The sequence below is a fragment of the Procambarus clarkii genome, chromosome 32 (genome assembly GCF_040958095.1).
Source record: "Procambarus clarkii isolate CNS0578487 chromosome 32, FALCON_Pclarkii_2.0, whole genome shotgun sequence".
Classification (NCBI taxonomy): domain Eukaryota; kingdom Metazoa; phylum Arthropoda; class Malacostraca; order Decapoda; family Cambaridae; genus Procambarus; species Procambarus clarkii.
The window spans coordinates 20,796,495-20,821,634 of NC_091181.1; the positions used below are offsets into that span (position 1 = coordinate 20,796,495).

Consider the following 25,140-nt stretch of genomic DNA (forward strand, 5'->3'; position numbering starts at 1 on the left):
GAGAGGCGAATCATCACCCTGACAGCAAAGGGTAAGATCGTCAACATAGAGTGGAGAAGATGCCAGAAGGAAGAGAGGAAAGAAGACCGTTAAGGGCAACTAGAAAAAGAGTAGTGCTCAGAACACTACCCTGGGGTATACCCTCATACTGCCGAAAAGGGGCAGAGAGAGTGGTGCCAAGCTGCACACGAAAGGAACGACAAGAGAGGAAACTCTGGAGGAAGAGAGGGAGATTCCCACGAAGGCCAAAAGAATGAAGTTGAGACAGAATATGATACCGCCAGGTAGTGTCGTAAGCCTTTTCCAGGTCAAAAAGGACGGCAACAACGGAGGTCTTCGCAGCAAAAGCAGTACGAATATAGTCCTCCAAATTCACCAGGACATCTGTTGTGCACTTGCACTAAACCAAATTGAGAAGGGGATAGGTGGTGATAGTTTTCTAAGAACCACATCAAACGAACGTTAATCATACGTTCAAAGAGCTTGCAGACACAACTCGTGAGGGCAATAGGGCGGAAGTCCTTGGGGATGACCCGAGAGACACTGGTTTCCGAACAGGGAGGACAACAGCATCGAGCCAGTTTTCAGGGACTGACGACGACTCCCAGACCCGATTGTACAGACTCAGTAAATACCGAGACATGCACGGAAGGAGATGGTGAAGCATTTCACAAGGAATGCCATCGGAGCCCGCCGCAGTAGAACCGCAAAGGGCTATGGCCGACTGAAGCTCAAGAGAAAGAGAGAAAGGATCATTATAAGGAAGGCGAAGATAATTACAGAAATTTAAAGGACGAGATTCAAGAATAGGCTTACGAAGACAGAAAGATTGGGGAAGATGAGAACCAGAACTAATAGATGAAAAATGGGAACCCAGTTCGGTCGCGACCTGATATGGGTCCGCCACAAGAGCACCATGGAGGCGAAGAATTGGCGAGACATCGGGAACGAACTTACCCGCAATCCAGCAGATACGCTTCCAGACCAGTGGTAGAGGAGTTTCGGACGTAATGGTGGAGACATAAGACATCCAGCAAGCACGTTTAGCCGCACGGATGGTCCTACGAGCCACCGCACTCGCCTTACGAAACAAAAGAAAAGACTCAACCGTCTGCCGGCGGCGATGTCTCTTCCAGCCTGCATGCTTACAGCGGACAGCCCGAGCAGAGTCCACATTCCACCAGGGAACGCACTTTCGCGTACCCCGAGAGGAAGAGCGAGGAATAGAGTGGAGGGCAGCGTCAAAGACTGTCATGAAAAAGAAGGAGAGCGCGAGGGAGAGGCAGAACGGAGAGGTCGGAAGTAGTAGCACTGAGAGTAAAGAGGCACCAGTCAGCCTCGGCAAACTGCCACCTAGGGAAGGAGAGAGGAGGGTGAAAAGAGAAAAAAGCAACAAGGATAGGAAAATGGTCACTGTCATGAAGGTCATCAAGGACCCACCACCCGAAATGTAAGGAAAGGGATGACGAGCACAGAGAAAGATCGAGACAGGAAATGGAGCGAGTCCGAGAGTCCAAATGAGTGGGCTCACCAGAATTAAGAAGGGACAGGGAAGAAGAGAGGATGAAAGGTTCAAGGAGGCGACCCCGGGTGTTTGTCAGCACATCACCCCAAAGGGCATGGCGACAATTGAGATCTCCCAGCAGGAGCACAGGCTTCGGCAAGGAGTCTAGGAGGTGTTTAAGATCGGGAAGAGAAAGTGGGACAGTGGGGGGGTAGATAAATGGAACAAACCGTGTACCATATACGCACAAAGACATGGGCAGCAGAACAGTGGAGAGGCAAGGAAAAATGTAAGGGAACAAAGGGAACATCTGAGCGAATCAAGAGAGCAGAAGAATTATGGGCTCCAGCAACAGCTGGGGGGGGGGGAAGAGTAAAGAATAGCCATGGAAGTGACTAGGACGAGCACCAAGCATCGGCTCCTTGAAACAGACACAAAGGGGTGAAAACTGTGAAATTAGAAGTTTGAAGGTCAAGGAAATTGGTGTAATATCCACGGATGCTCCACTGAAGAATAGACATCGACAAAAAGAGAGAGGAGAGCAGCAGAGAGCAAAGAAGAAACAAAGGTGAAAAAGGAACGCAGCACGTTAAAGAAGCACAGGGTCAGGATCAGGGTCAGCAAAGTCAGGGTTAGGGGGCATGGGTAAACTGAGTAAAGAAGGAGGGAAAGAAGCGGGAGGATAGATCAGAGGTGGACGAGCAGGGTCTGGAGGAGGAGGAAGAGGGGCAGAAAGGGGGAGCACACCTCAGCAAGGGCAGGAACCGAGATGGAACCGGGGGGCTAAAGAAACCCCCACAGTAGGAACGGGGGGCTCCACCACCGAAGCGGGAGGGAAAGGAATGATAGAATCAGAGATAGGGGACGATGAAGAAAGCGAAGCTTTCTTAACTACCGGGGAGGAGGAAGGAGAGGAGCCAGGTTTCCACTTCTGACTCAAAGAGACAGGCATCCCAGCAGCAATGTACTGGGCAACAGACTCCAGCGTCTCGATAGGAGAAGAAGAGTGAGAGCAAACAACACGACCACCAGGAAAGCGAGGGAAACAGGGGAGGTGATGGTGGGCGTGTCCGGGTATAAGGCTTGGAAACTGTTGTGAGACTGAGGAAGGCAGGAAGGACGAGGAGAGGAAGAGCACACCACGCGAGCATAGGAGACGCCAGCGAAAGACGGGAGACGATGAACTTGGCGCCGAGCTTTAGGAAAAGACAAACGGTCCCGGTGCTTCAAGTTGAGGACAGCCGCCTCAAGTTTGTAACGTATACACATGCGGGAGAAGGTAGGGTGGGCCTCACCGCAATTGAGGCAGCGGGCCTGGGGAGAAGTGCACTCCAACTTGTGACCCTCGCCTCCACACATGGGACAGAGAGAGACAGGACTAGAGCATTTGAGGGCACCATGCCCAAACCTCCAGCACTTATTGCAGAGCCGAGGAGATGGAATATACTCCTGAACGATGCATCGGGCACCAGCAAGAATGACAGAGGGTGGAAGGGTCCTACTATCAAAGGTAACCTTCACAACCCGAAGGTGTAGACGGTGATGACCACGAGGGGGACAAGTAAACGTATCCACCTGGAGGACAGAATGACCCTGGGCTTCGAGGAGATGCTTGATATCCTCGTGGCAGTCTTCTTAGATTCCTGACACTAGTCGCTACATGGTGCGGGAGGAGAACAGTGCCAACACTGGCATTCAACCAAGTGTTCTTTGAGACCCGAACAAGGGTCTCGCCAAGGCAGGATAAGGTGGCCAAGCGGGTGGCTGCATCCTGAGAAGGATCAGCAATGACATGGGTACCAAGACGGGTGGGGTTAAAGGTAACAGAGGCATCTACTGAATCTACAAGATGCCTATGAAGGGAAAAATTGTCAGGAGGAGTGGAATCCAAAGGATGGAGGTCAAAGTACTTAGTCCACGTAGCAGGACCAAACAAAGCATGGTACGAATGAGTATGGGAAGGGAGCATACGAGAGTGGCCGTGGCGGGGACGGCGATGAGAACCTTTAGAGAGAGACAGGTCAAAAGGCGCAGTAATCACAATAAGAGATGGAGCCGTGCAAGGGGATGAGGCGGTCACCACAGCAGGCTTGGGGCTTGACCCAACCACAGAGGAGGGAGGAGAGCAGGGAGGAAGAGTCCGGTCTGGGCCTAAACCGGGCCCTGTAGCAGGGGCTACAGATCCCGGCCTTCCAGGACGGTCCGACTCAGGGGCCTGGTCGCCCACCCCATGAGCCTGGGTAAGAGAAGTCGTGTCGTCATCCATATAGCAAACAAACTCAAAGGTTGGGACCTGGAACCAAGGGATACCACCTACCAGGGCAGTCAGGGAGGCCGAGCACGGGCCAGTGCGGGGTGCGTCATCCCCAGTGGTGCTCCCCCTTTTCAACAGGGGAGTCCTACTACATTGTCCATTCTCCCACACTGGTGCTAACACCCCATTTCCCCTATCGCCCCAGCCTGGACACCCAACCATCCACTCAAGGCAGCCTCTCACAGGCGACCCCTCCAGCAGGTGGTCCAATGGTTCACAAGGCCCCCCTACATGGTGCTCATCAGCACGTACACCACCCAAAGAGGGGGCAGGAGAGGGGGCAAAGGCAACCCACACCGGTCCCAGGGAGGTGTACGTGAGCCCCTCACCACAGCAAGGAGGCACAACAGAGGGGACGGGAGTTTTGAATTCTACACTATACCTACAAGCGCCCTGAGGAGCTCTGCACACCTCCGATCTAGCGCCTCCTCAAGGCGTTCTGCACAGTGCTGTGGTTAAGGGTTAAACTCCACCACCACCCAAGATATTGCAGCAAAATGGAAAACATGACAAACTTGAAAACACACCAGGTATAAAAACAGAGAAATATATATAACAATGACCAGACTAAGAAACTCCACCACCACCCAAGATATTGCAGCAAAATGGAAAACATGACAAACTTGAAAACACACCAGGCATAAAAACAGAGAAATATATATAACAATGACCAGACTAAGAAACTCCACCACCACCCAAGATATTGCAGCAAAATGGAAAACATGACAAACTTGAAAACACACCAGGCATAAAAACAGAGAAATATATATAACAATGACCAGACTAAGACTGGGAAACACCAAACTAGCAGCACATAGGAAACAGTCAGGGAAAGGTACCGAAAAAATATTAGAAAGTTTTCTTTTGCAAACAGAGTGATAGATGGTTGAAGCAAGCTAAACAGCGAAAAGTTGGTGGAAGCCAAAACCTTCAGCAGTTTCAAAGCGTAACACGACAAAGAGTACAGTGGTACCTCCATTTTCTAACTTAATCCATTCACAAAGACGGTCCGAAAACCAAAAATACAAAAACCTAAATGAATTTTCCCATGAGAAATAATATAAATTTAATTTATCCGTTCCACACCCCGAAAAATATTAACCAAAAAATACATTTTATACAGAAAACTGCTCATAGGTACCTTACCTTTATGGAGGACTCTTGTTGGTGTATGGAAGATCGTGAGGAGAGGTTTTAGTGTTTGGCAGGGGAGTCCCCTTCCATTATAACATCATGCAGTGATAACATTTCTGTTGGTACTCTCTCTTATGTTTCGTAGGCATATCACTACAACTTGGTTGTAGCTCACTGCTTGTTTTTCTCACTAAAAATCCTGTCTAGCGACACTTGTTTTTCCCTATGTTGTAACACTTGTCTGGAGTGAGACATCACACTGCCATTAAAAAGGTTAACACAATGGCCTGCTACAGCTTTATTTGGGTGACACGTTTCAACAAACTTTGCATTTCTTCTCATAATGTACACCATTTCTTTATTGTTGTGGAAGGGACATCCTCTACTGCCTCCTACCCTGAAGAAATTTCCTCAGCTTCCTCTTCTTGCTGCTCCTTTTGAAGGGCTTGGAGTTCATCGGTGGTCAGTTCTTCATTGTGTTCTTCCACCAACTCCTCCACATCAGCACCATCCAACCTAGCTGGTTCAACAACCCTCATACCATTTTCATGTTCATGAATGATCTCTTGTTTTTCCTCTATGGTCATCCTCACATCTGTTTTCTTAGGTTGAACCTTACCACTGACTTTCTTGGGACCCATGCATGATATATAATAATTACATTTTATGTCCAAAACCCTCAAAGAACGAAAAACAATATAATTCTTTACAAAGAATTCAAATGCAATTGTTACTTAGCTGGAGCCACTGGTAAACTTAAGTGCAGTCGGCCGTGCCACCAGGAACCACGTTCTAGGTCGCCCATATGCGTATCAACAATAATGATACTCGAGGCAAGCTTATAGCCTGATTCAAATTTTACTACGAAATTGGGTTCGTAACCTGAAGAATACGAAAATGGGCAAACGAAAACCAAGGTTCCACTGTACTTGGAAGATGGAACACCACGAGCATAGCTCCCATCCTTTAACCCTTAAGCTGCTAAGGGGTCGTGAGGAGATTTACACCACTGTGCGCAAGAAAAAAAATTTTAAACAATTATTTCGTCTTCTAAAAATGTTAATTTGTGTTCCCTGAGCACGGGAAAAATATAAAAATATCATAAGTCACATATTTTGGGCGCATAGGCCGAGGAAGTCTGGCAAAATGTGGACGTTGACAGAGCGGTCGTCAGAGCCGGTCAGCGTCTCCCGAGCTGACAGGTGGGAGTTACCACAAAGATAATATTATCTAATTATTTCAATGTCGCCGATTGATTTTTTCTTAGTTTTTTTGCAGTAATATTATTCAATAGTGTGTATTGTGATATATTTATATAATAAAAGGAGTGAATCATCACTATACTGAAAACTATGGTGTGCATATTAGTGATTCAATAATTATGTTCATAAAACAATAAACAAAGAGTTTTGCTGTTATTACACTCTATACACAGGTTATATATAAGTATCTGCATGCTTTGTTCACCATAACGAATCACTAAGTTGGTATTATGAGTCGAAAAGCAGCGAGGAGTGACCGCCACACACAGCCAGCCACTCGTTGCCACTCTCTCAACAATGCCTCACTTGCCCACTTTCTCCTCCCACTATCCTGTTTTTTATTTTATTCACTATATACAGCCATTATATATAAGTATCTACATGTTTTGTTCAACACAACTGTACAACTAAGCTGATAATAGTTAGTTCAGGCACTAAGAGACGTTGCTACACACAGTTAGCTGGCAGCTGCCTCCCTCACACATTCAAGGTCACACATACTAAATTTCTCCACCAACAATACTGTTTTGGGGTGTTATTACACTATATACACACATTATATATAAGTATTGTGACGGTGTCCCACCCCTATATTTCTCCTAACCCAGCTTAAAGAGTCATATCTCCATAATCTGAGCATTCTCTGATATCCAGGGAACATTTTCATATGTGTGAGAGTGTGGAGCATTATCAGGTTGGCTGTAAAATTGCCATTTAAGTGTGATTATGCAAGGGGCTTACGCCCTTTTGGGGCACAAGATGGCGCCAAGCCATTCTGTTTCCCTCCAAAACATCATGACACCTCCCGGCGCCTGATTGGCCAGGTAAGGTCACGTGCCGGAAGTAACCAATGACGAGAGCCCTCGGGCGGTGTGACGTCACGAGACGGAGGGCTTCCGGGGAGGCTGGCACCTGGGCGGGCAGAGTACGTCACGAGCCGCCCTACAGTGTGGACGCGCTCGAGTGAGCTCTAGATCTTGCGGCCGGAAAGCTTCTACCAGTGGATTTAAGCATCACTTTAATACTGCAGACATCCCGTGGAGTGCCAGGAAGCAAGGATTGGCCGAGATAGAGTGTCAAGAGACTCTCTATCTCAGATGTTTCTATGGAGACGTCTGGGACGACCGGCAGACCGCATTCTACATATCAAGCGAGTAACGACGGCCGGGCCGAATCCACTTGAAGTGAGGCAAGGGAAAGCTCCACTGGGCTGCAAGTGCATCTACAGCGCCAGCAAGAGGAGGTGGACGACGGCGCAGGTACTTGACTCCAGTACCCTGAGGAAGAGGAGGATGAGGAGGACCGTACCTGCTGGGCGTGAGTATGGTGAAGACGTGATACTATGAGGACGACTGAGGAACTTGTGTGTGTGGGAACTGATCAATGGAAGACCAGAAGCCTGGACCAGGAACCTCATCATCCCTCGCCAGAGGACGAATCGGCTTCGTAAAGGAATGAAGTAAGGTAGATAGTTATCCTCCCTTTACCCCCCTTCGATCTAGGGTGAGCTAGGATATTTTATATATCGTCAGCATTTCTTGTTACCATTTATTGTCTACATGATAGTGTTAGGCTAGGAGCCAAGGAGCTCATGTAGGCATGAATTGGTGGTGGAACATAAATATGTAGATGCGGCAACGTCAGTGTATCTGGGAATAGTAGCTGGTTTTCAAGAAGCCAGAAACAAACTTTGAATCGTCCAGCTGATAGTGTTGCTAGAGGCGTGAGGTGTGTCCCCGCCGGTCTGACAGTTGGACCCAGTCAGCTGATAGTGATGCCAGAGGCACGAGGTGTGTCCCCATCGGTTTGACAGTTGGAGCTGCCAGCTGATCGTGTTGGCAGAGGCGCGAGGTGTGTGCTGCCACCTGACATGTGGACCCAGTAGGCTGACCGTGTTGCCAGAGATGCGACGAGAGAAGGTTGCCCCCATTGGAAATTTCCACCAGATTATTTCACTATACAGTGGTACCTCGGAATACAAGTGTTCTTCTATGTGAGTTTTTCTGAATACGAGCAGGATTTCCTCGGAAAATGTGTCTCGGAAGGGGAGGGTTACCTCGGAACACGAGTTTGTTGATACGTTGATACGTTGTTGATAAAGAAAGAGATCTAGGAGTGGTTCTAGATAGAAAACTATCACCTGAGGACCACATAAAGAATATTGTGCAAGGAGCCTATGCTATGCTTTCTAACTTCAGAATTGCATTTAAATACATGGATGGCGATATACTAAAGAAATTGTTCATGACTTTTGTTAGGCCAAAGCTAGAATATGCAGCTGTTGTGTGGTGCCCATATCTTAAGAAGCACATCAACAAACTGGAAAAGGTGCAAAGACATGCTACTAAGTGGCTCCCAGAACTGAAGGGCAAGAGCTACGAGGAGAGGTTAGAAGCATTAAATATGCCAAAGCTAGAAGACAGAAGAAAAAGAGGTGATATGATCACTACATACAAAATAGTAACAGGAATTGATAAAATCGACAGGGAAGACTTCCTGAGACCTGGAATTTCAAGAACAAGAGGTCATAGATTTAAACTAGCTAAACACAGATGCCGAAGAAATATAAGAAAATTCACCTTCGCAAATAGAGTGGTAGACGGTTGGAACAAGTTAAGTGAGAAGGTGGTGGAGGCCAAGACCGTCAGTAGTTTCAAAGCGTTATATGACAAAGAGTGCTGGGAAGACGGGACACCACGAGCGTAGCTCTCATCCAGTAACTACACTTAGGTAATTACGTGTACAGGCTGACTAGCGCACGGTGGCACGGCGATCGCGCCACAGTTTACCAGTGTCTCGCGCCCAGTGACTATCCCACCTGAATTCTTCACAAGGATTTACAGTTTTTTGTCGTTTTTTTTGCCATTTGAGCATAAAAGTTGTCATTATATATCTCGCCATGGGTCTCAAGAAAGCCATTGGTAAAGTTCAACCTGAGAAAATAGCTGTGAGTAGAGGCAGTAGAGGATGTCCCTTCTTGATTAAGAAAATGTGTGAAGTATGGGAAGAACTGCAAAGTTTTGTTGAAAAAACTCACCCAGATAAACCTGTAGCAGGCCGTTGCATTGACCTTTTAAATGACAATGTGATGTCTTAATACAGACAAGTGTTAAAAAGTAGGGAAAAACAAGTGTCTTTAGACAGATTCTTAGTAAAACAAGCAAGTCCTAGTGGTATGCAGGCAAAATGTGCCAGAGTGTGCATACCAGTGAAGTCCTCACTGCCTGATGTTAAAATGGAAGGAGACTCCCCTTCCAAACAGTAACACCTCTCCTCCTCCCTCCTCCTCACATCTTCCATACACCAACAGCAGTCCTCAGCAAGGGTAAGTAATAACTTGAACATAGTTTTGTAGGTTTATTTAGATCAATTAGGTATAAAAATTTAGTTTGATGTGGGGTTTTTGGGGTAGTCAGGAACGGATTAATTCATTTCCCATTATTTCTTATGGGGAAATTAGCTTCGGAATACGAGTTTTCGGAATACGAGCCGTCTCCAGGAACGAATTAAACTCTTAAACTGAGGTACCCCTGTACAAGTGTATATATTTTTCTTCAGTAAATTTTTAATCTTACCTATGTGTTTGAGTGAGCCTCCATTCTCTAGCGCTATTTTGAGTGAAACCAATTATGTCACCTTGCACTGCACATGAGATTACATCCTTAAATTAAGATAACTAATGAGACCACTGACGTGTTGCTGGGACATGAGTATAAACACCCAGCTGGCGACCTTAGAGCAGACCAGATATCAAAGAGAGAGGGTCCTAGTGTCAAGACGGGCAGGTTCAGGTGTGTCACAAGTAGACTTGAACCTCTCCACTCAATTTCAATAATCCTAAGTATTGTAGTACAGGATGGTGATAGTGAGTGGTGTCCCAGAGAACATAAAGGTATAATGCTTTTCAAAAAAGGTGAGATAAAAGGAAAGTGCCAAGGGAAGTGAAATAGTGGATGAGATAAAGTTACCCCTAGTGTTTCCAGTGCAGAGAACAACATTCAAGATAGCCACCTGCAAGAGGAAATACAAAACAGAGCTTGATTTTGCTGGATTCAGTGAAGAAAGCATTGAGATAACCAGTCTATACAACAAGGTGGTAAAATTAGATACTATTGTGACCTCTCATGTAGAAATAATTAGAAAATTTTAAGAAAGCAATGACCATTTAAATAGCAAAGTTGTATGTCTTGAGGGTGTAGTGAAAGACTTGCGCAAGGATAAGATTAATTGGAAACAAATTGCAAAGCCATGGAAGAAGAAAATAGACTCTTAAAAATAGCTTTGGAAGAAGTTAAAGTAAATTTAAACATAAATGAATACAATAGGTTAGGTAAGGAATTTCAACAGGAGAAACAGCTTTTGTCAGCACAGATGGAGGAAGTTACACAGGGAATAGAACAGTGCAAGAAAGATATGCAACTCACTTATGCACAAGTGGCCAAGGAGAAGGAAAAAATAGAAGAAGCAGTAAAGGAAGTCAAACACTGCAGCAACCAAGATAAAACAAACATTAGGCTAGAAGTGAGGAAAGAATTGGCATCTAACCCGAAGTTGGTGCAAAACACAGTTGATCGGAGTAAGTCCCTGATCATTTTTGGCTGCAAAGAAAAGGAGATAACATCTAGGTCAGAAAGAGCTGTAGAAGAAGCAAAAGTAGTAGATAAAATTGTTGGCCTCGTGGAAGGTCTTACAACCATAGAGAATGTCTGCGACTACAGGAGAATAGGCAGATATGTAAAAGGGAAAGCTTGACCTTTGAGGATCACCATAAATGGTGCCAAACAGATGGAAGAAGTACTAAGGAATGCTAGAAAATTACAAAGTGATGAGGATGGGAAAGTGTGGTCGTTAAGACGAGATCTTTCAAAAGATGAAGAGAGCAGCTGAAACTAAACTTCGCCAAGGCAAAACGTTTAAATGAGAGCAGGCATGAAGAAGAAATCAATTCTTTTTTCTACAAAGTGATAGGGGTAGGCAGGCCAGTAAAGTGGTACATAAAGGCAAACCAACAAAATCATTAGAGAAAGGGGGAGTGAAAAATAAGAAGAGGGGGAACAAGTTCCTCAAGATTGCATACACCAACATAGATGGAGTAAGATCAAAGATACTGGAGTTAAGTGATATAATACAGCTGCAGACACCAGACATTGTTGCACTCACGGAGACAAAACTTGAAGATGCTATTTTAAATGAGGTCATTCCCAAGGGGCTACTCAATTTGGAGACGGGACAGAAAAATCAGGAAAGGCGGTGGCGTTGCTGTGCTGGTGAAAGAACACCTAAAGGTGAACGAAATAGTGACTGCCAATCCACAAGAAGTTGACATAATAGCACTAGAGATCTGCCATGAGGATGATAAACTAATGATTATAAATGCATATAGTCCACCGCTAAGCAGCACATGGTCAAAGGAGGAGCTAGATAGTAAACGAAAAGGTCTTATAACAATAATGAGAGAGATCATAGCGAGAGCGGATAACGATAGTTCACGACTGTTGATAGTCGGCAACTTCAACTTGAAATCCATAGACTGGGAAGCATGTGAAGCTAAAACAGAAGATTTCTGGACCTGTAAATTTGTAGACCTTATCCTGGAAACATTCTTGTATCAACATGTTAAACAAGCTACGAGGATGAGGGAAGGGGACGTTCCCTCCATGCTAGATTTGATATTTACCAGGAAGGAGGAAGAAATATTTGACATTCAGTACCTTCCTCCCTTGGGTAAAAGTGACCATGTCTTTTTGGGAATAAAGTATGCAATGCGTTATAATCTGGAAGAAAATATGACGGTCGATGCAAATGAAAAACCCTGACTTTAGGAGAGGACATTATGGCAACCTTAGAAAATTTTTTAGTGAGTATAATTGGACAGACTTTTTGCTAGGCAAGGAAGTGAATGAGATGTATGTCAGGTTTTGTGAAATAAATGATAAAGGCATAAAAAAATTTATACCAAAACAGGGAAGCAGAACTAGGAAACAGGATTGGTTCAACAGAAAGTGTGAGAGGGCCAGAGACCAAAAGACACAAAAATGGAACTAATACAGGAAGAGGCCGAACCCCCAAACATACCAGCGATACAAAGATGCGAGAAACAACTACACGGCAGTGAGGAGAGAGGCAGAAAGAAATTTTGAAAAAGGGATTGCAGACAAATGTAAAACAGAACCAGGTCTATTCTATAAATTCATAAACAACAAATTGCAGGTAAAGGATAATATTCAGAGGTTGAAAATGGGAAATAGATTCACAGAAAATGAAAAAGAAATGTGTGAAACATTAAACGAAAAGTTCCAAAGTGTGTTTGTACAAAATGAAATCTTCAGGGAACCAGATACAAAAAGAATTCCAGAGAACAACATAGAGCACATAGAGGTGTCCAGAGAGGAAGTGGAAAAAATGCCCAAGGAGCTAAATAAGAACAAAGCAGTTGGTCCAGATGGAGTTTCACCATGGGTTCTAAGAGAATGTGCACCTGAGCTCAGCATTCCTCTTCAACTGATTTTTCAGGCATCCCTGTTTACAGGAGTTGTAGCTGATGTGTGGAAAAAGGCTAACATAGTTCCAATCTACAAAAGTGGAAGCAGGGAAGACCCCCTTAATTATAGACCGGTATCATTGACAAGTGGGACAATAGTCAAAATAGTTTGACAATAGTCAAAATATTGGAAAAAATAATTAAATCTAAATGGGTAGAACACCTGGAGAGAAATGATATAATATCAGACAGACAGTATGGTTTTCGATCTGGAAGATCCTCTGTATCGAATTTACTCAGTTTTTATGATCGAGCAACAGAGATATTACAGGAAAGAGATGGTTGGGTTGACTGCATCTATCTGGATCTAAAAAAGGCTTTCGACAGAGTTCCACATAAGAGGTTGTTCTGGAAACTGGAAAATTTTGGAGGAGTGACAGGTATGCTTTTAACATGGATGAAAAATTTTCTGACTGATAGAAAAATGAGGGCTGTGATCAGAGGCAATGTATCGGACTGGAGAAATGTCACAAGTGGAGTACCACAGGGTTCAGTTCTTGCACCAGTGATGTTTATTGTCTACATAAATGATCTACCAGTTGCTATGCAGAATTATATGAACATGTTTGCTGATGATGCTAAGATAATAGGAAGGATAAGAAACTTGGATGATTGTCATGCCCTTCAAGAAGACCTGGACAAAATAAGTACATGGAGCGCCACTTGGCAAATGGAATTTAATGTTAATAAATGCCATGTTATGGAATGTGGAATAGGAGAACATAGACCCCACACAACCTATATATTATGTGAGAAATCTTTAAAGAATTCTGATAAAGAAAGAGATCTAGGGGTGGTTCTTGATAGAAAACTATCACTCACCTGAGGACCACATAAAGAATATTGTGCGAGGAGCCAATGCCACGCTTTCTAACTTCAGAATTGCTTTTAAATACATGGATGGCGATATACTAAAGAAATTGTTCACGACCTTTGTTAGGCCAAAGCTAGAATATGCAGCAGTTGTGTGGTGCCCATATCTTAAGAAGCACATCAACAAACTGGAAAAGGTGCAAAGACATGCTACTAAGTGGCTCCCAGAACTGAAGGGCAAGAGCTACGAGGAGAGGTTAGAGGCATTAAATATGCCAAAACTAGAAGACAGAAGAAAAAGAGGTGATATGATCACTACATACAAAATAGTAACAGGAATTGATAAAATCGACAGGGAAGATTTCCTGAGACCTGGAACTTCAAGAACAAGAGGTCATAGATATAAACTAGCTAAACACAGATGCCGAAGAAATATAAGAAAATTCACTTTCACAAATAGAGTGGTAGACGGTTGGAACAAGTTAAGTGAGAAGGTGGTGGAGGCCAAGACAGACCGTCAGTAGTTTCAAAGCGTTATATGACAGAGTGCTGGGAAGACGGGACACCACGAGCGTAGCTCTCATCCTGTAACTACACTTAGGTAATTACACTTAGGTAATTACTCACTAGGGGTATATATAAGGCCAGCTCTTAGTTGACTGGGGGTGCATCAGGGCGAGCAGTGGCGCCTGGTACTGAGGGGCGAAGACCCGTGGGACGACCCCAACCATAGGTAGGAAGGGGGTGAACCGTCACAGTATCTACATGCTGTTTGCACCGTAACTGTACACCTAAGCTTGTAGGGTGCCCAAAGAGCAGTGGCCACCCTCTACACAGCAAGACAAGTCATGCAGACGACGCCACCTCCATCACCCAAATGGCTCCTCCCAATATAATCCTTTTGCTGTTATTACAATAATACACATATTATATATAAGTATCTTGTGTTCGCCATAGAGAACCACTGAGCAAGTATGGTGAATGCAGACAATAACAGGTGGCCACACAGTCGGTAAACGATGCTATCTCGCTCTGTCCCTCAGCATCACTAATCCCATAGTGCTAATTATCACAACAATCCTGCTATTATCACAATCCTGGTAATTTTTATCACAGTCAGGGGTCATCTGTAATATTGTCATCGCTAAATAATAGCAGTTATATATTTATTTTTACCTTTTTCGGCGATGCTGTGGTTACAAGCTGAACAGCAATGCTGTTTACTCATGCTGCGTGCGCCAGTCTTGGTTGCTCCAACAGTGCTGTGGGTCTCACACTGGAGAATATTGCTCACGATTTAAAAAAAAAATGGCGTCTGTTTACAAGAGCCTTGAGGAAGCCCATTTGAACCCCATGTAGCCGCGGGCCATTTGAATCGTGCCTGGCACCCTATGGCGTATATACACGCCATGCGCACAGTGGGACATGTTACTCATGGCGTATATATATGCCATGCACAGTTTAAGGGTTAATTTAACTACACTTAGGTAATTACATAGCTATAAATACAATAAATGAACTTTGGATCCACTGCAAAGTTCCAGAGACAACAACTCCTTCACTGTTTCAGGCATCATAGATTCAGAATTAATTTCAAAGAACTTATCACCCTTAAATTGCTGTTTAATATCAGGCATATATTAGGGGAAAATCTTTCACTGCATATGTAATATCAAGTAGCCAAAGCACTTGGCTAAATATCTCCAGTCAACCAAAAAATTTGACTACATCTCACTTATTCACTTCATTCAAACCACCAGAACAATCATACATAGAAATCCTAACCCTAACTACAAAGAACAGTAATAACCAGTTGACGCCATAAACACAACATCCAGCCCCTTGCCGCCAAATGCAAACTGCATCAAGTCTAACTCTAAACCATATTGTTTATACATATAAGGGAACCCATATAAAGGAACCCATATAAAGGTTCTGTCATTGCCCTTACATCATCTGGCAATAGCAACAACTACTACTTTCAAGCCTTGCCTAATAAACATTCATGCACCACTGTGATGCATTTCCCAATATTGCCAATCACGCAATCATCAGGAGGGAAACCTTCATGCAAACTACATGTACCATAAGGAAGAAAAAGAAGAAACTATGAAACCTTAAATCTGCTATATCTATAGAAAAACATACTTACCAATTTAAAAATCCTCTAACTTTGTGAGGTAGGTTTGAGTATATGTCCATGAGAGGTAACATGAGCATGTCATTGTTTCTTTCTTTTTCTTCTTCAATCTTTTTCTGCAAAGAATAAAGGTGATTCTTCCACTTCTTTGCCCTCATTTGTTGCCCCTTTTTATGAACCATCAAGATATTTTTATCTGTGAAAAAAAGATGCAATTTAATTTAAATTTTCTTTAGAAGTATACATAACCAATACATTTTTAACGAATGCAAAATAATAAACAACAATTCACTTAATTTTGTGCATATCTACGAGTGTATTAATTCTTCTACACTCACAAAACCAGCGTTGAATGTAATGAAACGCCATTTTCTGGGCAAGCCCCAGAGGCTCCCTGAATCTATCTGAACTGATATGTGCTATATTTGTTTGGGGTCTTCAGTCACAGGAGTCCTTATGCTTACCAGGAACCATGAGCCAGAACCTGGCCGCCTCAGAACACAGTCAGCAATGACCTATGAGCAATTTACATTTAAAATATGTCATAATTTCCATTGATCGGAAAAGCACCCAGAAAGATAAACAAAAGAAAACAGACCACAATCTGGTGAAAATTGCAACTTAAGTCCGAAAAAAAGCAAAAAAACTCTCGCAGGAAGAAAACAAACGACCAGCACTTCATCCAACTAGCACTCCCACTCGTTAGTGCTCCTTCCCCCAACCCCAGAGGGAGGGAGAGGGGAGCGGCAGCTGACCACCCCAGTTCTTGAATGATGAAGACTGTTGACCGGAGAGAGGAAGGATGACAGGGAGCCTCCGGGGCTCGCCCAGAAAAAAGCATTTCATAACACTCAACGCTGGTTTTCTGTGGGGAGCCCCGCCAGCTCCTGAAACTAATTACCCACAGATGAGTAAAAACACGAACTTACCTGGGAGGCGGCAGCAAGGCAGGTCTCAAGGAGAAGTGACTGACAGCTGTGACAGACTCCCCAATGCAACACAAGGCCTTAGAGGGGCCCAGGACTTTCCTGAGATGCCTGGCGGCCAGAACTCTGTTCAACCTCCAAAACACCCATGCCCAAATGTCAACCCAAGACATATTACCAAAACACCAGCGCTGAATGTAATGAAACACCATTTTCTGGGCAAGCCCCAGAGGCTCCCTGGAGCTATTGGGCTAATGTGTGATATATTAAACCGGGGCATTAGCAATAGAGTTCAACCAACCAGGAACCACAAGCCAGAACCTGGCCTCTTCAGAGAGGTTGCAGGGAGCAATGGCCCTGAAAAACCACCATGTGGTTGGGGGTTTTCTTTATCTCCCATTGACCAGGGTTAGACACCCAGAAAGGAAGGCGTAACAAAACAAACCCCACATGGTAATAAAATGACAACTAATAACCAAAAGGAGAAGTAGAACTCCCTCCAATCCCAAGGAAACAATCAAACAAGCAAATGTCACACTCCACTGCTGCGCCGCTCATCCGCACAGCCCTCCCCTTCCCATGCCGGCTACTCAGTCATCCAGTTCGGAAGCTAAGTATCAAACCACAGTATCCACTCAATTTAACAGCCTATATGGGGCTGAGCCCAAGTCGTTATTTACGGGGCTCCGTTATTTCCGACGTTAAGTCGGGTCGGGTAATTTTTCAAGTAACATTCAGGTAGGATATATTTTATACTGTTTAACTAAAATTAAATAAAGTTCATTGTGTAATTGCATTCCAATTTAGTGCACGGCCGACGATTAAGCCAGTTGCTGGCTGCTGCATGGATGATGTGTGAACACGCTCTGATCAAGTCCAGATGGGTGGGAAAAAATTGATTCATTCCTTTGTATTGAAAAATATTTCATGTATCAATCAGTGAGTTAATATTGTCTTAATAAAATTTTAGAGATGTGTTTTGATTTACCCTGAATAGTGCAGGTAATGTATTTTTAATGTTACGACACAGGCTGTGGCGGCCATGCCATAACAATGGCGATCGAGCCTTGTCACTGAGAGCTAGCCAAGACGAAATATTTTGAGCTCACCTTTTCTCTGCTGACGATAGAATATACATTTGCAGAGACTAATATGTAGCTTTTGTTGAAAAAAAAAACAATTAATATCTTGTAATACTATAATAAAATTGGTAAATTGACTTACTTTTAATGTTACGACACAGGCTGTGGCGGCCATGCCATAACAATGGCGATCGAGCCTTGTCACTGAGAGCTAGCCAAGACGAAATATTTTGAGCTCGCCTTTTCTCTGCTGACGATAGAATATACATTTGCAGAGACTAATATGTAGCTTTTGTTGAAAAAAAACAATTAATATCTTGTAATACTATAATAAAATTGGTAAATTGACTTACTTTTAATGAAGCTGAAGATTACGAAGCTGTGAAGATTACGTCATCCTCTGCAGCGCTTGTTTTATATTGTATACAGGGTACATACTGTATGTACAGTACACTTATTTTCAGGCACTCACTTCACACAACAGCTAGCCTTACTACTAATTCACATGAGTTCTAATTCTACTTCACTATTGACAATTATATTGAATGTTAAACTCTGCTGCTGCTCGTGCATGAGAATATCCTTTATCAAGTTTCTTTATTAACTCCAGCTTCTGTGCAACCGTCAGGCGCTTCCTTTGGGTAACTTTTGGCACTTTGTAAATTAAAAAGATCACAATTACAGTACAGTAATATCCTTCACAATTGAAGCTAGCCGCGCGAGTTCACGGTAAACAATGGGAACACATGACCCGGCGGAGTACATACTAGGTCCGTGGGAAAAAAAATACCTAGTGCCTATACATACTATAAAAGGTATTTAATAAGAAAACAAAGACTTTTGCTTAATAAAAACTGTTTCAAAATATTTTATTAATAATAATTTACAATTTTCTTCATTAAAGTGAATCATTTTAAAAGAAAATTAAGATGTAATATATGACTGGACGATCCAGGTCGGTGGCCTGGTCGCCATGTGAGGGGACGCTGATACCACAACAAACCCAATACCGACTGTCTGTAATATCGACCGCAGACCGGTATAGCAGGCTCTAGATACTGGGCTCCCAAACCGGTCGTTAATACCGGCAGATCGGTATAAAAGAGGCCGTTAAATTGAGTGGATACTGCACACGAAAAAACGGCGACCAGAGAGAGGGAGGGTTGCAAGGGAGCCTCCGGGGCTCGCCCAGAAAAATGGTGTCTCATTTCATTCAACATTGGTCTTCTGTGGAGAGCCACTTCAGCTCCCTGGAGCTACATAACCAAAGATAAGAAAAAGAGGGATGTACCTGGAAGGTGGCCGCCACAAACACCTCTACGCGAAGTCGAGAAAATTGGCTGCAACCTGCGACCCAAACCCACACAGAAACGCCCAGGAGCAGGAACGTGAACCAAACTATGGGCGGCCAGGACTCTCTCCAACCTTCAAAATCCCCACGCCATTTCGGAAGCTAAGCATCAAACCACATGAAAAACCGCCGACCGGAGGGAGGGAGGATTGCCAAGGAGCCTCCAGGGCTCGCCCAAAAAATGGCGTTTCATTACATTCAACATTGGTCTTCTGTGGGAAGCCACTTCAGCTCCCTGGAGCTACATAACCAAAGATAAGGAAAAGAGGGATGTACCCGGAAGGCGGCCGCCACAAACACCTATACGCGAAGTCGAGACAACTGGCTGCAACCTGCGACTCAAACCAACACAGGAATGCCCAGGAGTAGGAACGTGAACCAAACAATGAGCGGCTAGGACTCTGTCCGACCTCCAAAATCCCAGCACCCGAATATCAGCCCAAGACATGTTGCCAAACACGGCAGTCAATGCAGTAAACTTCCTAACGTCATGGGCACGAGGATAGACTGCAAGCTGGCTACACTTAATAAGCCTGCAGACAATCTGGAAGACCCGAGCCCTGCAACGGGGAACGAGCGAAACTGGATCAACCCCAGAGCGCATCCCCCAATCACCGAAGCCGAAGCATTCTGATAGTGGCGGCGAAGAGCCGCAGCCGGACACAACACATAATGCACCCTCGGCCTAACAAACCAAGCATCAACGACCCAAGGACCTCTCCGGAAAGCAGCAGAAGAACCTCTTCACCAGAAAAGATGGAGAAGGATGCAAACAAACAAACCTACCACCAGGACCAAAAGAGCAGAAAACCCCATGCGCTGGAGGAGAGCATACAGCACCCTTCTTGAGGTTATCTTGAGATGATTTCGGGGCTTTTAGTGTCCCCGCGGCCCGGTCCTCGACCAGGCCTCCACCCCCAGGAAGCAGCCCGTGACAGCTGACTAACACCCAGGTACCTATTTTACTGCTAGGTAACAGGGGCATAGGGTGAAAGAAACTCTGCCCATTGTTTCTCGCCGGCGCCTGGGATCGAACCCAGGACCACAGGATCACAAGTCCCACGTGCTGTCCGCTCGGCCGACCGGCTCCCTGACCAGACCCCCAAGAGGCCAATGCCAACAGAAACAGAGCTTGGAAAAACAATCTTGAACTGAAGGGGCCACCACAAACTGAGGAGAGGAAAGATAGGGGACCACCCTGTCCTAGGACCAGGACGGCTCAGGCGGCGCATGAGCAGGCTGGTGAAACAAAGCACGAGAAAGCTTATGGAATGGGGCAGAGGAGACATCCACCCTGAACGCAAGTTAGAGCGGCTCCACCCATGCCGCACGATACTAGGCGACAGTATTAGGCATCAAATAACAGTCCTGAAAAAGCCAGGACAGAAAGGACAAGACAACCCAATCCGAAAGGGAAGACAATCTATGGAGAGAGAGAAAATGATGAAAAGAATGCCGGGATACTTCAAAGTTTCGTTGAGACGAAGCTCTTAAGTGGGACATGATTAACCACTTAAATGCACCAACCAAATATTCTCAGTCGGCGGGAATCTGCGCCAACCGAAAAAACTTTTTGATTTTTCGGTACCAATTCTAAATGTGAACGAGGTTGGTTGTGTACGAAATGGACTCTTAGGACCTCCAGTGAGAGGCTATCTTTGAAAAAAATCCCAGAATGCCCTAGGGCTGCTGGCTGAGTGAGTACTGAATGGGCAACCATGGGTGGCGCACGCACCTCTGGCTCCCAAACACCTGTCCGACGTGGTGTTGAAAGATAAATGCTCTGTTGGTGAAATTCAAACCTTATTGTTTGAAAAACCTAAGGGTCATAATATTGGTGAACCTAGGCGCAATAAGAATCTAACACAAAGGTCGGATGCAAGTGATACAGCACCTATAAAGACGATACAGCGAGCATATCCAGTTGTAGCTCTGAGCGTCACCCCTGCAATCCTATGCTATCTCCAATTTATTTAGATGATACATAGATGAATTGTTTTTGGCGTTCAGTGATGATGCATCTGATACAAGTAGCATAGATGAACAGTGTTAGCAGCTTCCATGATGGTGTTTTCCATAGATATTTTAAAAAATACCTGAATCTCTTTCTGACTGACGGACACTCTCTGAGGCAAGCTGAATCTCTTCCTGTGTGGGACCATACAAAGCGATCTTTTCAAGACTAACTTACAAATTGATCTTTTCCTATAATCTTTTCAATACTACCTTAAGCTTTACAAGCTTGGCTACATACAACCTACAAGTACTAAAGCCAAGGGTGTACGTGAGTGCATTATTTGCAAGCACACAGAATGAAGAAACAGGAAGCGAAAATTTATCTGTACCTGGTGCACTAAGAGCGAAGTCGCGCTGTGTACCATGGACTACTTCGTTGATTATTACTCACTTCCGAAGTACTGAGTGTGTTACTGTGTAAATAGTGTGTGAAACTGTACATATTGTAATTTTAGTGAATTTTTAACAGGTAATATTGCGACAATAAACATTTATTGTGGACACATTACTGACACATGTATCACAGTTCCAGGGAACATTATGAACGTTCTACTGTATACATATTGTAAAGGACATAAATATGCATCATATACGATAAAAAAACTAATAAGACCGCATTGGAAGCACATAAAATAAATAAATGAAAATATATTTGTGGCCTGTGCTTGAATGGCCCGCGCAACCGGGTCTGGGCGATTCACGCACGGGCGACCAGGCCCTGATGACGTCACAGCACACCTTGTCCACGTCCCCACAGCTAAAGAGGAATTTGGTATTTATTTTTACACAGACATGTTCAGGGAAGGGAATTTATCATTTTACGAAGAAAAAATAATTTTTTGTTAATGCTTTATTTCATGCGCACCGGGGGAATTACACAATAAACTCTGCTCAGCACGGTGGTTAAAGAAGCCACCTGATCACCATACAAATGGTTATAAACCCACATAAAAAAAATCAGATGCGAAGAGCAGAGGAGTAGATTAACCCTTGAATGGTGCCTGGCTATTTAGCATGTGTCACTTCCAGGCGCATAAAAAAAAAAAAAAAAAAAAAAATCTTTTAAACTAGTTAATTTGTGTTCACTGATTATGGGAAAAAATAATAAAAAAATCGTAAGCGGCATATATTGCCCGCTATAGGGCGGGGAAGTCTGGCAAGAAACAGGCGCTGATTCAGCGTGCGTCCCTGGCGGTCTGTTGCTCGCCAGCTGTCAATCCGGAGTTGCCACAAAGAGATAATTACCTAATTATTTCATTGTCTCCGATTGATTTTTTGTAGTTTTTTTGCTGTATTATTATTCAATAGTGTGTAGTGTGATATATTTATATAATAAAATGAGTGAATCATTGCTGTACTTAAAAATATGGTGTGCATATTGTTGATTCAATTATGTTCATCAAAGAGTGAACAAATACTTTGTTGGTTATTACACTATATACACAGGTTATATATAAGTATCTGCATGTTTTGTTCACCATAACAAACCACTAAGTTGCTATTATGAGTCAAAAAGTAATGAGGAGTGACTGCCACACACCAGCCAGCCACTCACTCCCTCCCTCAACACCTCACTCGCCCACATTCTCCTCCCACCATACTGTTTTTGCTTTTATTCACTATATACAGACGTTATATATAAGTATCTACATTCGTGTTCACCATAACGAACCACTAAGTTGGCATGCTGAATGGCAGTGCCAATGGCTGCTACTTCCTCCCTCCCTCAAGTCACCTGACTCACCCACATTCTCCTCCTACAATACTGTTTTTGCTTTTATTCACTATATACAGACGCTATATATAAGTATCTACATTCGTGTTCACCATAACGAACCACTAAGTTGGAATACTGATTGGCAGTGGCAGCCCTCCACTGGCTGCCACTCCCTCCCTTCCTCACTTCACCTGACTTGCCACCATTCTCCTCCCACAATACTGTTTTTGCTTTTATATACAGATGTTATATATAAGTATTTACATGTTTTGTTCACCATAACTGTACATCTAAGCTTGTATGGTGAGTAAAGGCACAAAGACGTAGCTACTCACACAGTCAGCTGGTCGCTGCCGCCCTCAAGGCCAGGCACACTAATATTTCTCCTCCAACAATACTGTTTGTGGTGTTATTATGCAATATACACACATTATATATAAGTATCTACCTTTTTTATTTACCATACTTGTACAAGTAAACTGGTATGGTGCCCAAAGACCATAGTGGTCACCAGTAAAGAACATGATAAGTTGTGCAGACGACGCCACCGCCCTCACCAAAATGGCAGCTCCCAACCTACTCCTCTTGCTGTTTATACTCTCTATACACACATTATATATAAGTATCTACATTTGTGTTCACCATAGCGAACCACTAAGCTGGTATGGTGAGTGTAGTCAATAAAAGGTGGCCACACACAGTCAGAAGACAACGCCACTACTATCCCTCCCACAGCATTACTCCTCCCTCCATGGAGCACAGCGCTAAATATCACCACAATCTTGCTATTATCAGGACCCTGGTCAGTTTTATCACAGTCAGGGGTCTTCTGTAATAATAGCATCGCTACATAATAGCATGAACAAGTGTATCATGGCATTTTTAGGCGATGCTGTGGTCACAAGCTGAACAGCAGTGCTGTGAGCTCATGTTGCGTGCATCAGGCTTGGTAGCTCACTCAATACTGAGGCCCCTAACACCCGGAAATTTGGCCCACGATTTTTTTGTTTAAAATGGCGTCTGTTTACAAGAGCCCCGATGAAGGTGTGGTGAGCCCCATGTATCCGCCGGCCGTTTAAATCTTGCGTAGTATCCAAAGCATCACATGATGTGATGCACAATTTACTGCAAGTCGGTCAAAGCATCACATGATGCGATGTGCAATTTAAGGGTTAAACCAGCCGTGTACCGGACTGGTCTGACCTGCTGGAAGAGGCGGAGCCGCAGGAAACATCCTGGGTTCACACACTGAGCAAGCAGCGCCTGGAAATAAGCCTAGGCTGGCCACCAAGGGGCCACGAGGACTGTTCGCCCCTAGAAGGACTCTAACCGAGCCAGAACTCGAAGCAATAGCTGGACCGAGGTGAGGAGGAATAGGGAACCCCACCTCAACCAGTCCTGCCAAAAGGCGTTCACCACGAAAAGCCTCGCAGTTGGGGAAGAGCACCACACAGATCGAGAGATTCCAAGACTACGCCTACGTGAAGAGATCCACATTTGGGAGTCCATACGTCCAGCAGAGCCAACAGAAAGAGACGGCATCGACCGTCCAATCCGTGGACAGAGGAAGAAACCAAGAAATTTCATCCGCCAGGACATTTGACACTCCCCAGATATGAACCACATGGAGAGCAAAACCCCCGAGAAGCTAGCAGTTAAGCCATTCAAAGCAACCAGCCCCAAAGAAGCAAGGACCGAAAAGAACCCCCTCGGTTCAAGCAAGGAACCGTGAGAGAATAGTCCAAATAGAGCCGGATGGTCAAACCCCGAGCAACCCGAACCCTCCGAAGAGACAGTCAAACCGCCGTGAACTCCCGCACTGAGCTGCGAGCCCGACGGAAGAACAGACACCATCCCCCTTGGCCGACCTGATGAGCACTGGTCACAAAGCCCCAGCCAAGAGATAACAAGTCCGTGAACACATCGAGTGAGAGTTTGGGTAGGTGCCAAAGCACTGAACCCTGAAAACTCTGAAAAGGAAGCCATCGATGCAGCAACCGACGCAAGGCCCCCGAATCCAGCTATTGCAAGAGAAGTGGAAAAAGCGTCCCCGAAGAAACCAGAACAGACACCGAAGCCAAACCCAATCCAGTGGGTAGACCAGCACGCGTGAATACGCGAGGTGCCAGATGCCAACGAAAGCGGTAACCCTGATGACCCACTATGAAACTGAGCCAGTCCCCGAACCCCCGGATGAAGAGGGACGTGTTAATCCTTACACTGCTCAGGGGTCCTGGGAACATTTACACCCCTGTGCGCAAGAAAAAAAAAAATTCAAAATTTTTTTTTCGTCTTCTAACCCTCAAACCGCTTGGGGCCCAAATGGAATTCACACCCACA

General features: G+C 44.5%; 1 protein-coding gene across 5 annotated transcripts in view; it reads right to left on the reverse strand.

Annotated features, from left to right (window-relative positions):
• Positions 1-25,140, reverse strand: part of LOC123759295 (UDP-GalNAc:beta-1,3-N-acetylgalactosaminyltransferase 2) — a 339,864-nt gene that overhangs the window by 173,860 nt on the left and 140,864 nt on the right. For all 5 annotated transcript variants that reach the window (XM_069335009.1, XM_069335007.1, XM_045744158.2 and 2 more), the window contains one exon: positions 15,721-15,904. In XM_069335009.1, the coding sequence (XP_069191110.1) occupies positions 15,721-15,904 (184 nt within the window). The remainder of the gene's footprint in view (positions 1-15,720; positions 15,905-25,140) is intronic.